General features: G+C 37.1%; 1 protein-coding gene across 1 annotated transcript in view; it reads left to right on the top strand.

Annotated features, from left to right (window-relative positions):
- LOC306877395 (pre-mRNA-splicing factor CWC22 homolog) overlaps nucleotides 1–17,277 on the top strand; it is a 49,173-nt gene that overhangs the window by 24,490 nt on the left and 7,406 nt on the right. Inside the window, exons 12-15 of the mRNA XM_079429161.1 lie at nucleotides 813–875; nucleotides 1,599–1,703; nucleotides 3,329–3,413; nucleotides 7,870–7,930. Coding sequence (XP_079285287.1) covers nucleotides 813–875; nucleotides 1,599–1,703; nucleotides 3,329–3,413; nucleotides 7,870–7,930 — 314 coding nt within the window. The remainder of the gene's footprint in view (nucleotides 1–812; nucleotides 876–1,598; nucleotides 1,704–3,328; nucleotides 3,414–7,869; nucleotides 7,931–17,277) is intronic.

The raw sequence follows: 17,277 nt of genomic DNA, 5'->3' as shown, positions 1-17,277 counted from the left end.
TATTTAAGAGTTGTGCTGTTAATATTTTTGTGGAGTCTGTGATGCATTCTTTTAGGATTCTTTAATGACAAGAAAGGTCAAAAGAACAGCATTTACTTGAAATACGTTTCTTTGGATGTCTTTACTGTCACTTCTGACCAGTTTAATGGATCCCTTTTGAACCAAAAGTATTATTTTCTTTAAAAAAAAAAATCCTACAGACCGCAAACTTTCAAATGGTATTGTAGTTTTAATTCATAAATGTATCAGTCATGATGAAATGCATGCTTTAAGTTTCGTTTTGTTTAAAGCATTCATGTTTTCATCATAGCTGCTGAAGGTGTTGACTGAGTGAGTACGATTCAGTACCTCACTCACCTAACCTGCCAGGCCTCAATTTCTCATGTTTAGCAGCTAATTACCTTGATACGATCATAATTGATGACTTTCTTCTCTTTAAAGCCACCCGCGAGGGAACGCATGCTCTCAAACCAGAGGCTGCAGTCCTTGCTCTGCCTGTGTGTAATTGAGGGTTTTGCTCTCTCAGTTCTCATATTTAGCAAATGTCTGTACTGATGTTTGCAGATAAGCATCTTTTCTGAGGCTTCTGAGACACAGTGCGCTAATTGAAAATCCATACAAGCGGCCCTTTGGGGGAGCATGAACAGCCATTATTACATTAAGCTCTTTTTATGTATTACGGCTAATACACAGCAAATTCTTCTTTATGGGTAATTGCCTCTTATTACATCTCGCTGGCACTGACTTAATTGCTGCGAAACGTGTAATTGCAAATGAATGTCTGGTTTACATCAACAATATTCCTTTTGCAGATGTCTTCAAGTTGGATCCCAACTTCCTGGAGAATGAGGAGAAGTACAAAGCAATTAAACGGGGTGAGTTAATGACTCTTTTTCTGTATGCATTCTCCGTTCTTCTCATTACTGCCTATTAAAAGAGATGTCCTCTGATGCACCGTCTCTGCTAGTGCATTTGAATTTTAATTGTTTACTAATTGTACAACGGACTGGAGACAGCCATATGGTACAGGAAGCTGAAATGGTGGCTCTTGATTGCGACAATTGGAGATGCTTGTTCTCTGATGCGGAGATGATTACTCCATTTACGGCTTGAGAAGCAAAGCTAATGGAATCGTTCAGCAGTGGAGAAAGTGACAGAACATGGTTGTGACCTAAGATGCCAACGGGAGACCTGGGCAAAGACAAGAGTGTTTGTGTGTTACGCTTGTCACTTTTTCATAAAGTCAAATCCAAATGAATCCCATGTACGGTGAAATTTTAATTGATGGAGACTTTTTTACAGTTCTTTAAGATAATGCAGCTCATCTGTCCCTCAACTTCTGCAGGCTCTCCACTACAAACATATATTAAAAGCAAAATAAAATGAAAATAAAAACATGCTGACGACTATCAGCATGAAGTCTGGTCCACTTTACAACTTTTTATGGCCCTGAACCATTCAGTTAGATTGGAAGAACAAGGCTATTATTGTTAAATAATAATAATATATATTTTTAATTCGTTTGCAAATTGTCATTTTTAATTATATATTTTTTTAATTTTATAATTGAATTGATCTGTCTTGTTTTCATACCTCAGAAATTCTTGACGAAGGAAGCAGTGATTCTGGTGATGACGCTGGTGGCAGTGGAGATGATGAAGATGATGATGATGATGAAGATGAAGACCAGGCAGCTGGAGAAGGTATTTAAAATATTTATCAAGTGTCACATGCCCTACCATCTACTTATAGAAAAATAGGCACAATTGTATTAATATTCAGTGTTATGATGTGGCTTGGTGGTTCTGTACTCCTTGTTCTTATTCGAGTTCTTATGCAAGTGCCAGTGTTTGGGGACAATGCTTTGCATTAGTTCCCCTAGATAATCCTGCTCATATGGTCTCTTGGGTCTTCTTGAGCTGAGGAGAAACTGCATTAAACACTATGGCTGTCAGGAGACTACCTGTTCCAGACTGTAGCACATTGTGTTTTAGGCATTAAAGGGATCATAACTTTTTTTCCCCCCCTCTGAGGTCCAGTAACAATGTTTCTCGAACTTAAAACAGTTGTAATATAGTTTAAAGCCAGAAACATACTCTGCAGCAGTATGCAAATGCAGATGTTTGGGCAGTCCAACACAAGCATGTGCTCCTGCTGAACATTTGCATTACTATGCTAGTAACAAACCTCAGTACGCAAATGGGTGATGGTTACTTTCTGATGTCTTATTTATCTGCTATATGACATGCTCAGCAAGATTGACTTCAAATTGTTGCTCAGTCAGTTTTGATCTTTTTTCACTTTAATTTGAACGTTATTTTGTTGTATTATAATTACTTTAAGTAAAAAGTCGTGACGTATTGTCAAGTATGGTGACCCATACTCGAAATTGGTGCTCTGCGTTTAACCCATCCAAGTGCACACACACAGCAGTGAGTAGTGATCAAATGCACACACACACACACACACACACACACCGTGAACACACACCCGGAGCAGTGGGCAGCCATGCTGCGGCACCCGGGGAGCAGTTGGGGGTTCGGTGCCTTGCTCAAGGGCACCTCAGTCGTGGTATTGAGGGTGGAGAGAGCGCTGGACATTCACTCCCCCCGCCTACAATCCCTGCCGGCCGGGGACTCGAACCCGCAACCTTTCGATTACGAGTCCGACTCTCTAACCATTAGGCCTCTGGGGCTGATTTACTATTTATTACTTTATTATTTGATATTTTATTGCTTCCGTCAACTTTTATTTCAAGTAACACATTTTTTTATGCTTCTAGTATTATTTTTAGTTAACGTAACAACTCTGAAATAAATAGTTATTTTTATTGTATACATTTGTAATTTATTTTATTTATTGTTTTATGCATTAAAGTATTATAAAATTATAGTATTATGAAAGTATTTAAACATTTAGAACTTTGAAATGCGAACTATTTCAGTTTGAATGTTTTTTTCTCCAAAAGATCAAAGAAAATGATGTTTTCATGGTATGACTCGTTTGCACCAAAAACATCATCTGTACTGTTTTTAGATGTTCTTGAATTTGTCTCTGATGTCTCGATTATAATGTGAAGGTTCAAGAGCTCCCTGTCATTGAGTGCAGATGGTGTAAGCTGTGTGTCTCTCTGCTGTTCTTTAGTTCCGTTCCTGTGATCAGATGAGCTTAGCTGTTAATTGCTCCATCAAAAAAGGCTGTGAGCCTGTGAATTAAAATAACTCTGCAAAGAACAAGTGACCTCTGGAGGGAGACATATCATATGACACAAACTTCAGCCAGTCTCTGTCCTGTTTAACTGTACTGAGCTTTTCTTTTCTTTATTTAGAACAAGAGAAAGTCACCATATTCGACCAGACAGAGGTGAACTTGGTTGCGTTCCGTCGAACGATTTACCTCGCCATCCAGTCAAGGTGAGTGTGTGCATCATGTGATCCAATGGTTCTGTGTCATCTTTGGTGCTTCCATCAGCAGAAAGGGAGCAGCTCTAAAAGCCACCAGAAATAGTCCGTGCAAAAGCTTATTTTGGCTGGAATTGAAAAACAACCTACTTTTGAGATCCCATGTGTAGAGATGAGGCTGTTTTTTTTTTCCCCTTGTTTTTGAACCCAAGCTCCTGAAGCCCCTGAGGGCCACAGCACGCAGATTGAATTAATAACGTTTCAGATTAGTTGTTTTTAATTGAATTTCGCCGGCACGGAGCAGCAGAAGTGCCGTCATGGATCAGAAATCTCTGTGGTGAAGGACTTCAAAATTAGTTATCCTTTGATATCAAGAGAGTTTGAAAAATGTTTAAACAACAATTCTGGGGCTGATTGACGAGAGTAGGAGGAAGGCAGCACGAGTCTATTTCCCTCAGCATCACAGAACCATTTCTCAGTATGACTGTCGTCCTCATGCACATGGAGCTGGAGTTTTACAGCTTTTTAATTATATTTAATGCATATCTTGATATTTGAGCTGTTGAAGCATAACATGTTCATGAGCTTTTTTTAATCTCCCAACATTTAATTTGATCAACATCAATTTTAGGTTATTTAGGAATTTCTTTTGAATGTTTTAAGGACAGTCGACATTCAAGTCGTATGTTCTGTAACTGGTTGTTGTTGTTGTTGTTTTTTTACCCATTTGGCCTTTTTTTTTTTTTTTTTTTACTAGGTTGCTTTAAGTGGTCATTTTATAAAAACATTTTTTTTTTTTATTTACCTATAATTATTTTTCTCAACTCTTAGTTTGAGATAAGTACATTAAGTTAAAGGGATAGTTCACCCAAAAGTGAAAATTCTGTCATTAATTACTCACCTTCATGTCGTTTCACACCCGCAAGACCTTTGTTCATCTTCGGAACACAAATTAAGGGATTTTTTATTAAATCTGAGAGCTTTCGGACCCTGCATAGACAGCAATGCAACTGACATGTTCAAGGCCCAGAAAGGTAGTAAGGACATTGATAAAACAGTCCATGCGACATCAGTGGTTCAACCTTAATTTTATGAAGCAACAAGAATATTTTTTACGTGCAAAGAAAGATGGACAAAAGGTCTTGCGGTTCTGGAATGACATGAGGGTAATTAATGAGTAATTAATGTAATAATTTATTTAAAAACAATTTTTTTACTAAAACATTGGAATAATTAACAGAAACAATGTTTAACAATTAACACACAGAGTCTTATGAACGATTTTGTACATTTTTGAGTATGATGCCAGAAAATAGCTGAATCGGAGTGCAGTTCATTCATATGGACAATTTCAGCTGATTCATTTAAATGAGCTGAACTTACAAACTTTACATATGAGTGCCATTTTTGCTGCTGAAGTTTAATCCAGATGTGCTACAACATCTGACTTTACACTCTCATAATGATGAGTCTTGAGACCAGGGGAACGTTTGCAAAATTGCTTAATGAGCCTTAAGGAAACTTAATGGTTAAATAAAAGTGCTTTAAAATAATCAAAATGTGACTTAATTTTGTATCCCCTACAAAATTGCTGTGAATCTAGCATGAATATTCATGCATCCCTAGCAGGCACCGAGTCACACTCCACTCTCTCTCTGTGTGTGTGTGTGTGTGTGGACTCACAGCTTCCCTTTTTCCACTTTTATTGAAATTAAGCTTTAAAAAAAGCCTCTATTGTGGAGAATGTTTGAAAGCAATAAACCTCTGAGTGCCTCGGGGCTGCAGAGCACTCATACGTTAAAGATGCAGCAGAGGCTGATTCTGTATCTATAACTTAAGAGCAGTCAGAAGCAGGCTTTGGATGTGTACTAGCTTCATTTAACCTGTTTCTCTTTAAGTGCATGAAATTGGTATGTGATCACAGCTAAACGAAACACATCTAACATTAAAACGGCTTCCAATGAGGCTTCTTTCTATACTTTCAACTGCTGTGTGACAAGCTTTTAAATATTTCACCAGCTGGGAGTCAACTGACTTCCTTAATGTCTTTAAACTTGCCTGCTGGCAGCTGGATTCAGCTCTTAAAACAATCCTGGTATCTCGCAGCGCTCTACTGCAGCTCAGCAAGGGGTCGCCCGGTGCTGCGGTCTCTCTGTTAACTGGCCTGAGTGCAGAAAGAGGGCAGAGCTAAAAGAGAGAGGCACTACAAAGGTTCTCACTCTGCCTTTCTACAAACTGCCTTTGAGGCCGGGATGAAACCGTTTTGGCCCACAAATCCCCTGGCCGGAGGCGAGGCTGGTGTATGGACAGGAAAAAGTATGACCCAGTAGGAAATTAGATTAGCCCCAGCTATTTTTTCTGTTGAAATCAAGTGCATTGGTTTTGTGGTGCAACCCTGTGATTCCCATTGTGGGGTTTTGTTTCTTTTAATATAGAGAAGAAAGAAAATGATGGGAAGAGAGTGGAAAACAGTGTCTGTAAGTTGGGAAACAGTTATACAGTTTAAAAAATTTGGGGTCAGTAAGGTTTTTTTTTTTTTGGAAGTAGTGCTATTTTTTTCTGGATTTTTGAATAGAAGGTTCATAAGAGCAGAATTATTTTAACATAATTCTTATGTAATTTATTTTCTGTCACATTCTTAATACATTTTTGAATAATTTTACTGACCTCAAACTTTTGAACAAACATGACCAGGAATGTTTATTAAAATGGTAAATGGGGTGTTTTTTAAAAGTAATAGTTGAACATTTCTCAACATCATTTTCTATGTTCCACAGAAGAAAGTCATACAGTTTTGAAACATGTCAGTGAAGTTTGATTTAGTGGTGCACTGTACTGGCTGTGTACTGCTGTGTGTTGATGTGGATAGGGACTGGGTTGACTGACAGTCATATGAAGTTGTCCTTGTGGCTAACTGTGCACCGTGGGACCTGTAGTGTCAAGTCTAGCCATCATGTCCCTCTCTTTTTAGCTGGCCCTGCCCTTTGAAGTGGTCATGGCACAGCATTCAAACATTAAAGAAGCAGAGCAGAGTGAACTTTATTTAGAACAGAGATTCAAGTTTGGTTAGACTTAACCAGGTTGACACTCTATAAACTAAATCATTAAGCTGAGTTAGTTTCTCTTGCTGTGTTGGTTTGTGTGCAGGAGAGATTAGTATCTGTGGGCGTCACATGGCGGTGTTTGTCAGCAGTTTGTGAAACTAACTGATAGACGCAGAATTCTGGCAGAAACGTCTGAAAGAAATGCAAGACTAATGACCACTGCTTTAGTTTGCTTTGCACTGGTAAAGAGTACAAAGATTTGTCTAACCAAACCCTATTTAATTTAAATGCCTGTATTGAGTTAAACATTATGTGTATTAGCATTTACATGTGTTCTATTTTACTTTTATTTTATTTTGGGGACCTCTTTCTTGATCATCTTGACCGATTCATACATCAAACAAATAAGACATACATCAAACTTTCCTTTTGATTTGTATTTTAACTATTACTTGTTTTATCTATTTATTAGAAACCAGTTTCCTGAGTTATCTTGACTGATCCATAATAACGAAATGAGTCATTTATTTCTATTTTATTGACAATTCTGCACCTATTAATTTTTTTTTATATTTCATTTTAGAGACCTGTTTCTTGAGTCTTCACTGATTCTTACATCAAACCTTTTTTATTTTATTTTTTATATATTAATTTAGAAAACATTTTTCTTGAGTCAGGTCTTTTGGATTTTTGGATCTATATAATTCTGTTTTATTATTATTTTGAAAACATTTTTAGAGTAAGGTTGACTGATTCATACATCAGACCTCTTTCTAGTTATCTTGACTGATTCATTGTACAGAAATGGTCATAAGAGTCATTTGTGTGTGATTCTCATTACCCTGCTGAACACAATAGAACGATATTTTCAATTTATTATCTTCATTCACATTCAATTTAGACTGCAGATTCACAGCTCAGCTGTAATATAATGTCTGTATCCATACTGCTACAGATCCAACAGCTTTACAGTAAACATTGGCTCAAAATGTCTCCCAATAGGCTTTGAAGCGAGAGAATCTTGGTCTGACCTTAAAGGAAGCACTGAAGAGCCAACACAATCCCTGGACAGTCAAGAGAGTCGGCTTACTTAAGATAGAAAGCCTCATTTCTCCTTAGAGCGGACATATTTTGAAATATCTTTTGGGTATTAGGACTATATTATTATTCTTATCATGGTCTTTCCCTTGTTAACCTTCAACAGATGATGCCCTCTGGTGCTGTGATAGTTTTGCTTAATTTGGATGCAGTCTGGTTCATATTTAATTCATATTGCATTTGATTTATTATGTGCTGCAGTTGCATGTAAAATATTAAAATTGTATGCACATCATGGGATCTAGTTAAACTCAATGTGTTATTTCATTAGCACATGAGATGCAGAAGGTGACGTTTTCGTGTTTTTTTTTTTTTTTTTTTCACAGCTTGGACTTTGAAGAATGCGCCCACAAGTTGATAAAAATGGATTTCCCCGAGAGCCAGACGGTACGTAAATAAACGCTGCTCTTCTCTCTAAAATCCTGCAGATCTGCTTTCCTTTCCTTGTCACTGCACACAGCTGTTTATCGGAAGCTTTAACTTCATCTAAATATTTGTTTTCAGTCTCAGAGGTAATTTGTGCCTTTGTGGTCACTTGGGAAGCATTTGTCATCTTAATATCCTGTTTTGCAGTTTCACAGTGGGGAAAAATGGCTGTTTTGGCTAATGTCAACTGGGTGTTCTCCTGTTTAACTGATCAAATGTCTTTCTCCAGAAATGGCCCGTTTGTGACACCCTGCTGTTTTACGAAACGTGAATTCAGTGCCAGCAGCTCATCAGTTTGATGGAAATTCCTGTATTTGTCAGCACCTGAGCTGTGCTTTGCAAATCTGCTGTTACAGCACTGGACTAGGGCTGGGTGATATGTTGAATATTTACAATATCTCTTAGCAATTTTAACTATAGTGGGCTTTTATAGACTTTTAGATGAATTTAGCAATCCCATTTCTCTTCACAATGAGCATTGATAACATAAGCAGATATTTTTACGATTATAATGTGAATTATTTAATTTGTATTTAAAACAAGAAAAATGCTACATGTGAGAGAATTAAGCAAATCTTTAGTTGAATAAGGGTCCGTTCACACAGAACTCATTTTTCCATTCCAGTTGCACTACTTATCCATTGCTTTTCTATAAAAACGCAATAGATAGACGTGTTCGAGTTTTGCGTTCGCGTCTCGTGTCTTTTGCAGTGTCACGTGCGAGTTTAGCTTTCGTGAAAATGTATTAACTCTTTTTATTCTTTTTTTTTCTAATATTGTGAATCTAATTGGCTGCAATGAAGCAAGATGATTCCTATGTTTAAAAAAAAAAACACATTTAAGCTATTTTAGGACAAATACATAAATATTAAGCTATATATCAAATGTCTTTGAATAGTTGATATAAATATTGAGCTAGATGTTGTTTTTAGCTATATCGCTGAGTCCTGCTCTGAACACATTGGTTTTCTTGGCTCTCAGTCTGTTAATCAGTCCGTTTGACCTTTTAAGAGAGATGTGGATGATAACTGGATTCGATCCCCTGGGTCTCTTCCGCCGCCTTATTCCAAATATGTCTTGTTTAGCTTGTGCCGTACAGATAAGTCTGTATGTTTTCCCCGGAGCATATATGTAATGTCAACTAAATGGACCGCAGGGATCATCATGTTTTTGACCCTTTTGAAATGACTTCCGCTGAGGCGAACTATATCAAATAAGATGGGATTGTAAAAATGTCCCGAAATAGAATAGAGCCCCTCACCCTCACCAGTGCATCTGCTGCTTTTGGCCATTTGAGAAAAGAGCCAGTGAGGTGCACAAGATGGAAACATTGTGTTTGCAGGCCTGAGGGAGATTGTGTAACAGGGGTAGCATCCTACAAGTGTCGTCTTTATCGCGCCGCTCCAGCCCTCTGCACAGGCTCAGGAGCAGGAGCAGGTCAGGAGGGGGAGAGACATCTTCACTCCCCAGCATGCAAACATATGTCAGCTGTGCTGTGGGTGACATCACTACAGCCCACTATCACCTCCAAATAAATCTGCCATGTCTTTGCAATAAGGATTTTTTTTTTCTGTTGGTGCCAGTAGTTCAATTTTGCACTTCCCTTGCCGATATTTTAACTCAATATTGAGTTAAAATACGTTGTTTGTTTGGAAAAATCTGAATTTTCATATTTGCTCAGTTTAATTATATAATGTGTGTGTTAGTGCTTTCAATCAATTAAAAAAAAAAAACAATTAATCGCACATTTTTCCTGAAATTTTCACGATTAATCCCACCTAGCATTAAACATTTTAAATGTACTTTTATATTGCAATAATTCCACATTAAATATTACATTACAAATTAATGTACATAAAACATAAAAACAGTATATTTTTAATATTTGTTTAATGGCATCTCTTTTTTTTATGATTGAAGGCCAGTATCACTGAGACCAATACTACTGATGTCTCTGAAATTGTTTTTCCCCCTTAATATTTTACCATTGACTATAGCCATTCAACATTACAGCATAATTGAGAGCTATCGATTTTAACAATTATTAGACTTTAAAAAAAAAAAACTTCTAATTTGAGTGAACTTAAAACAATCTTCACATAAACCCATTATAATAAATGTCATATTTACCCGTGCCCTTCAGCAGAAATATACAGAAATTGAAACTGAAGTTATCAAACACTAAATTCTAAATTAAATATAGATGATTTTTTAAAGCTATAAAAGTTGATGTCTGTTCAAAAAAAAAAAGATATCACAGCAGCTGATTATTAGGTTATTTTATCTCTTTAAGAGCTGCAGCTGCTTAACGTGACATGGATCTGACACACATCGTATTTTCTCTTAGCTCTCTTTAGCTTTTCTGACCCACTTCAGGTCTTAAAGTCTCCATAATGAGCTGACGAGTTGAATTGAGGGTGTTAGATGAGGGAAACAGTGCTGGGCTCCAGGACAGTTTTGAAAACCATTTCAGAGACGTTCTTAAATGTTACATGCATGCACAGTTTTAAGGCAGGTTTACTTGCCTTTTTGGTATCTTCATGACTTAACTGACCACGACATTGCATGCACATAGTTTATTTTGCACATTGATATGAATTCATACAGGCTACAGTGTGCGCTGGTGCCTTTGTGCATGCAATTGAAGAGCACGCGCTCCGAGCACAGTACCATTTCCGCGCTCGTTTGACTTGCGCCTGCTGCTGAAGTGAAGTTGGAGCGCACGTCTGAAATGTCTGCCATTTGATGTGCTCGTAAAGACATTCTGCGACTGAATAAATGCACTTCTTGGCAGGGGAAAAATGACAGAAACAGCAGTTGTGAGTGGGGTGGCCAACCCTAGCTCCGCCCCTGCGCTAATTGCGTTAAACTGAAAAAAATAATCGCCTGCGTTAATGCGCTAATTTTGACAGCACTAATATTATAAGTGTTGTATCTATTAATATTATTTCATGGCTGTGAGCTAACATGAACCTACAACGAACAGTTTTTTTACTTACTAAAATTAGCAAAGCTAAATATTAAATACTGTAACAAATGTTTTACTCATTGTTAGCTCATTTTAGTTAATGCGTTAATTGTTGGCTAATAGGACCTTATTGTGAAGTGCTACTTTTTTTATTTCATATATATAAATATATATATATATATATATATATAAATATAAATTTATATTCAAACTTATTTAATTCTATTTATACTATATAATTATTGGCTATTTGGTTATATAATTTTATTATATTTTTATTTATTTATTTATGGCTGTTTTCCGTACGTTGTTTAGAAGCGTTAAGCAAATTGACAAGACCGCTTTATTGAGCTCATAATGCAGCATATAAGTTATTTAAATTTTGAAATAAATGCATGTGTAAATGATTACCTCATTGCATAGAAATTCTCGTGTTTGCCAGTTTGTTAGCAATGGGATGTACGCAGATCTGTCTCTGAAGCCAGAACTGGCAGAACATGGCTCATGTCCAGACCTACCACAGCCCTCTGCGTCATCAGATACACACAGACACACACACACACACACACACACAGACACACATGTTGGGACTCTCCATAGGCGTAATGGTTTTTATACTGAACAAACTGTGTGTGCTATTGCCCTACACCAACCCTACACCTAAACTTAGCCCTCACAGGAGACTGTGCATTTTTAGATTTTCAAAAAAACACCATTTAGTATGTTTTTTAAGCCTTTTGAATTACGGGGACATAGGCAGTGTCCTCATAAACCACCTTCATATTGTAATACCTCTGTCATACCCATGTCATTATACAAAATTGTGTCCTCATAAACCACATAAACACACACACACCTGAGCCTGCCTCAAACCCCCCAGTGTCTGTGCAACATGAGGAAACACGTCAGCTACTCTGGTTTCCTTAACATCACTGTTTGATAAATAAGTTATTATTGGAACTAGACATCTGAAACTGGGAATCTGAAAGTTTGGCTGGGGTTTCGTTTGGCCAATTAAGTGTACACTTTTACAGGCATCTCAATGACATTAACATATAACGCAACTTAAAACTTAATACATTTTTGCCTGATTTCATTTTTTAACCTGATTTCTTTTTAGTCGTATGATTGATGTACTATGGCACATTTATCTTTTAAAGGTCGTTCCCATTAATGAGACGCAACAACGCAGTCCCTTGTTTAGAGCTCGTTTTAACATCTCGGCATGCGCTGTTTCTTTCACACATATGGGTTCACGTCCTTGGAACCCACTGCGTTTTGTCCCTCCTGAGTTGTCGCTCCAGAATAAACCGTCCTTGAGTGTTTAGTGATGGCTTTTTCTGCCCAGTGATCTGGCTTTGCTCCTAAATTGCAGGGTTCCCACAGTCATGGAAAACCTGAAAATATAAGAAAATATATTGTTTTTTTCATTTTCATGAAATTCATTAGTCAAAAAGTGTGGGGACCCTGTAAAACACCCAGTTTGCCATAGCTGTATATAGCTTTCATAGCTGTAATTTCAAGTTGAACATTTATGGTGAGGGTTTGTTATTAATAATATAAGGAACTTTTCTATTTTAGGAAAATCCCTCTGGATGAGGTCATTCACTTTCACATGTTTTAAAGATGTCTATAAAAAGGTGGAATGTAGCTTTAAATTCCATACAGCTGCTGCTGATTGGCAGGTGTCTCTGTTAGGGTGGAGCTTGTTTATAGTCTGCAAGAAGTCCACCACATGTTTGGTTTCCAGTTTCCACACAAGATGTTGACGAGCTTTACAGAGCTGAAGATCTACTGAATTCCCATCATTCTCAAGGTTCCACATGTCCTTTGCCCATTATGTGTTTAGCAATTTTTTTCTATTGTAATATATTTTAAATTGTAATTTATCCCTGTGATGCAAAGCTGAATTTTCAGTAGCCATTACTCTAGTCTTCAGTGTCACATGATCCTTCAGAAATCATTCTCAATGTCATAGATGCAAACTCCTCACCTTTTGGTGAAAACTCACCTTTTTGAAATCAGAATAGGTCACCTACGAGATTTGTGTAGATCCAATGAGAAAGTGTTTTTTTTTTTTTGGGTCTTTTTACAGTACCATTAGAACTAATTCATATCTGTACCCACTTGTAGTCAACCACTTTTAAACGCTCCTGTGTGTTTTTCTGTGCATGCTCTGATTTCGAATTACAAAACTACAAGATGCCTCATTATGGACTGTTTCTACGGGCCGTAATACGCAAGTCGTCAGCCATTTTTTGAACAGTCTGTGAATCTTTGAACGCATTGACTGTGTGCGTCTACAACAGCAAGTTATACGCTTGTATATATTTGAATATTCATTGATTATTATGGTGAATGTGATATGGCTGATGCGTCAACGTATTTGGAGCGGTCGAATAGGGAATCTACACATATCTATGGTCTGTTCGTCACTCCACGGAAGAGAGGCGCGGAGTCAGCAGAGCTCACTAGGATTTAAAGCAACACTGACTATAACAGCGTGCTGAAAACGGAGCCGAGTTTTACAGGGTAAAGGTGTTTTTTTACACTACAATTGAGAAATTTTAACCAAAGTATGGTATAGACTTTTCATAGAATCGTTTCAACTTGGGTAAAATGGGCATCCGATGACCCCTTTAAGCCTCAGTATAATTCCAAAACCAGTGAAATTTCACAATTTTTGATACCACACCAAATATTAACAATGAAGATTTTTGTAATTAATAGTTATTACTATTAATGCCACTGGATACCATTCTTTTTCTTTTTTTTTTTATTGTAGAATCGACATGGTGCTAGTGTGTCTGTGCTTTATACATCGTTATAAAATCGCATGAAATATTTATTCTGCACGTGCAGAGTATTTTTCACACCCGATACAGGGGTAATGTTAAATACATTTCACCTGAGCTTTCACTCCTTGGAGTTATTGATTGAATCCTCCAGATTGTTCTTGACCAGGCCTGATCTTCAGCCTGATTTTTTTTCTGCCCGTCCCACAGGTAGATGCATACGACTCAGGCTGCACTCATCCATTTGATACTGCGTTTTTAGCAAAAGAAATGTTGTTTTCTCTTTTTTTTTTTTTTCTCTCAATATAGAAGTTTTATTGTGTTGTGGATATACTGGAGGTAAGTGGTTATTGATTGTCTGGGTGCGATTCTGGGTTTCAGTCCTTGTGTTGTTTGTTCAATTTGACAGCGCTGTTAATTTCTTTTCAGGGGAAATGAAATTGGCTGACATGGTTTTGAAGTTGTTTTTTTTTTTTATAAAAATGGTTAAAGCCCTTCATTTGTTTCTTTTTATTCTTTGTGCTGCTGCTTTAATAAAAGCTAATGGCATTTCGTCATTTCTTTTCCATCAGTCTTTGCAGAGCAGATGGCTGGTCATCTGTGGCAACAGTCTTGCTGTGCACGATTACAGATTTCACATCACGGATGCTCTCCTGCGCTCCCTTCCTCTCATATCTCTCTTCAAAAATGACTATGCTGTCCTGAGGGAAACGCTTCTATCAGCTTCATGTCAATCACAATCCGTCCATCATTCTGTGGTTTCTCTAGATATAATGTATCCAAACAGTCAAAGCAGAGGGGAGAGGAGTGAGATGTTGCACTTAGAGTGAGGGTATGCGGGAGCTCAACCGGGCCGCAGGTGTGAAAAAGGACGTGCTAAAATGGCTGTTTTGAGCGTGTAATCCCTCTAGTTTGCCGTGTTGGTAGGATCAACACAAAGGGTCACTGTGGGATTCCGGCCTTTTGGGCTGAAGAGATTTACCTGACCTCTCCCTTGACAGAATCTCTAAAGCTCCACTATGGTTTCTTTGCTTGAGGCAATGGGGATGATGCTAATGAGCGAATCAGAGAGTGATTCACCAATGCCAAAATGCGGATTTGTGCTCCTGCTTGGTCTGTTGCACAGTAATGCTGCCGGTGTTATTAGAGCAGTTTAATTAGCAGGGATTTCCCTGTTCATACATGAGGAACCGGTATTAGCAGAGTCAGAGAGCCATAGTTGGGTTTTTTCTTGAACTGGAAGCTTTACTGACGGCTGTATTGCTAATTTCTGAGATGTGTTGGTCTCAGAGAAAAAAAAAAAAAAAAAAGCAAAATAAAAATGGTCAGTGTTTACTTGCCATACTTTCATTCCAAATAATAACTACTATTCAAAGTTTAGGCTCAGTACTTTTATTTTCTTATTTTTAAAGAAATTAATACTTTTATTCAGCAAGGATGAATTCAATTGATCAAATGTGACACCAAAGACATTTGCATCATGGTTAAATATTGCACAGCATAACTGTTTTCAAAATTATGATAAATGTTTCTTGAGCATGAAAATTGATTTCTGATATATAATGTAGTATAAAAAAATTTATATATATGCAGGATATCCACAACAAAAATACTAAAATGACCCCTAGTTAAAAAAAAAAGAATTTATTTAAAATACATTTATTTCATACTAAATATATGCAGTACTACTTTTGGACAATGCACATTTCTTAATATTAAGCCTAAAATGTGCTTTAATGTCACTGTTGATGAGGATTGTTTGGTTTTTGAATAATATTGGTCATTAAATGCAAAATTTTTAAAGTGTACCTGAAGTATACTTGCAATAGTTCCACTTTAGCACAATCTTTAGTATATCTTTAGTTGGACTTCAGCACTACATCCGCACAATTAAAGTGCATTAATTGCAAAATTAGTTCCAGTTTAGCATACTTTAAGTATACCAGTTTAGTATAATAAAAGTACAATTACAGGGTATTTTTATTAAGCACATAAATATGTAAATGTATTTGTAGTATACTTGGCTTGAAATAAATGTTTCAAATACATTTTAGTATATTTGTTTTTCACTAGGGAGTAGGGACATGCAACATAAAAGTACTAATAAATAATCAGCTTTCTGAAATCTTAGTCATAATTCGCCAAATATCACCCCCTCCATTCTTTCCTCTAATGATATCGCTCAAAGGAGAGAAAAGGTTTCTTATCAGTAATCAAGCGCAGTCTGTAGGCGATTTCACCTCCCTGAAATATATACAGGGTGTTAATTTGAGAGAATGATGCCGTAGGGCTGAACCAAATTTCTGCTCTGCACTCGGTCTCAAACTGTCCTGTGATCAGAACACCTTACCGTCACACCTGGCACATGTGACTCGCTGCCTGCAGGCACCTGTTAGAAGAGTCAGAACTGATCTCATCAGGACTCAATACTCAGCCGTACCTCGAGTGCTCAATACTTCATCTGCCTGGACACTGCTTTTTGATATCCTTTAGACCTCCTTAAGTTTTCTGCTTAGACTATAATTTGGTGCCAGACTGCAGCCTGTCGGGGTTTCATTTGTAAGTTGATCACAAGCATGCCGTTCTCCCTCATAATCCCTAATGAATATATAAATCAACAGGCTTATGGAGTGTTATAAGGCATAAGTAGAGAAGTGTGGCAGCTCTTGTATCCGTGCAGCAGGATGAGATATTACACCTACAGTGAAGGGGCAGCGCAGACCTCTGGAGCTCAGCTGAGCCAGCCGCAGGTATGAAGTGGGAAGAGTTAAATGGTTTTTTGGAGCGGCTAATCCTTCCTGTTTCCTGTGAGGGGAGGAAAGGGCATCTGTAGGCAGGATCACAGCAAGGCCAGGCATGAGGAAAGGTTCGATGAGGGATTTCAAACTTTTGACCTGAACAGAATTACCTGACATCACCTCTCTACCATAGGTTTCTTTGTATGCTTCTATGTACAGCAGACTTCTTGACATTTCTGCTCTAGATACTTTGAAATAACCATCCTTAAAGTGATAGTTCACCCAAAAATTAAAATTGTCATGATTTACATACCCTCAAGTTGTTCCAAACCTATATGATTTAATTTATTCCTCTGAACGCAAAAGATATTTTGAAGAATGTGGATAACCAAACAATTTCTGGTCCCCATTGACTTCAGTAGTATTTTTTGTTCCGTACTGTATTTGGAGTCGGCCAGTTTCTAGTGCTCACTAAGAAAAATGCAATAAAAAGAGTGATGGTGTAAAATATTATTACTATGTAAAATAACTTTAATAATTTTAATATATTTTAAAATGTAATATATTCCTATGATGACACAGCTGATTTTTTTCTCCAGTCTTCAATATCACATGATCCTTCAGAAATCATTCTAATTTGCTGAATTGATGCTCAAAAACAAAATAAATAAATTTGATCAATGTTGAACACATTTGCTTAATATTTATGTGGAAACCATGATAGAAAAAAAATAAATTATTAATTTAATAATTACTTTGTAATGTCATTCTAATGTCACTTCTGATCAGTTTAATGCATTCTTTCTG

The sequence above is a fragment of the Barbus barbus genome (genome assembly GCF_936440315.1).
Source record: "Barbus barbus genome assembly, chromosome: 11".
Lineage (NCBI taxonomy): Eukaryota > Metazoa > Chordata > Actinopteri > Cypriniformes > Cyprinidae > Barbus > Barbus barbus.
The sequence above is the reverse complement of the archived record's forward strand: the minus strand, read 5'-3'. Positions and strand labels throughout refer to the sequence as shown.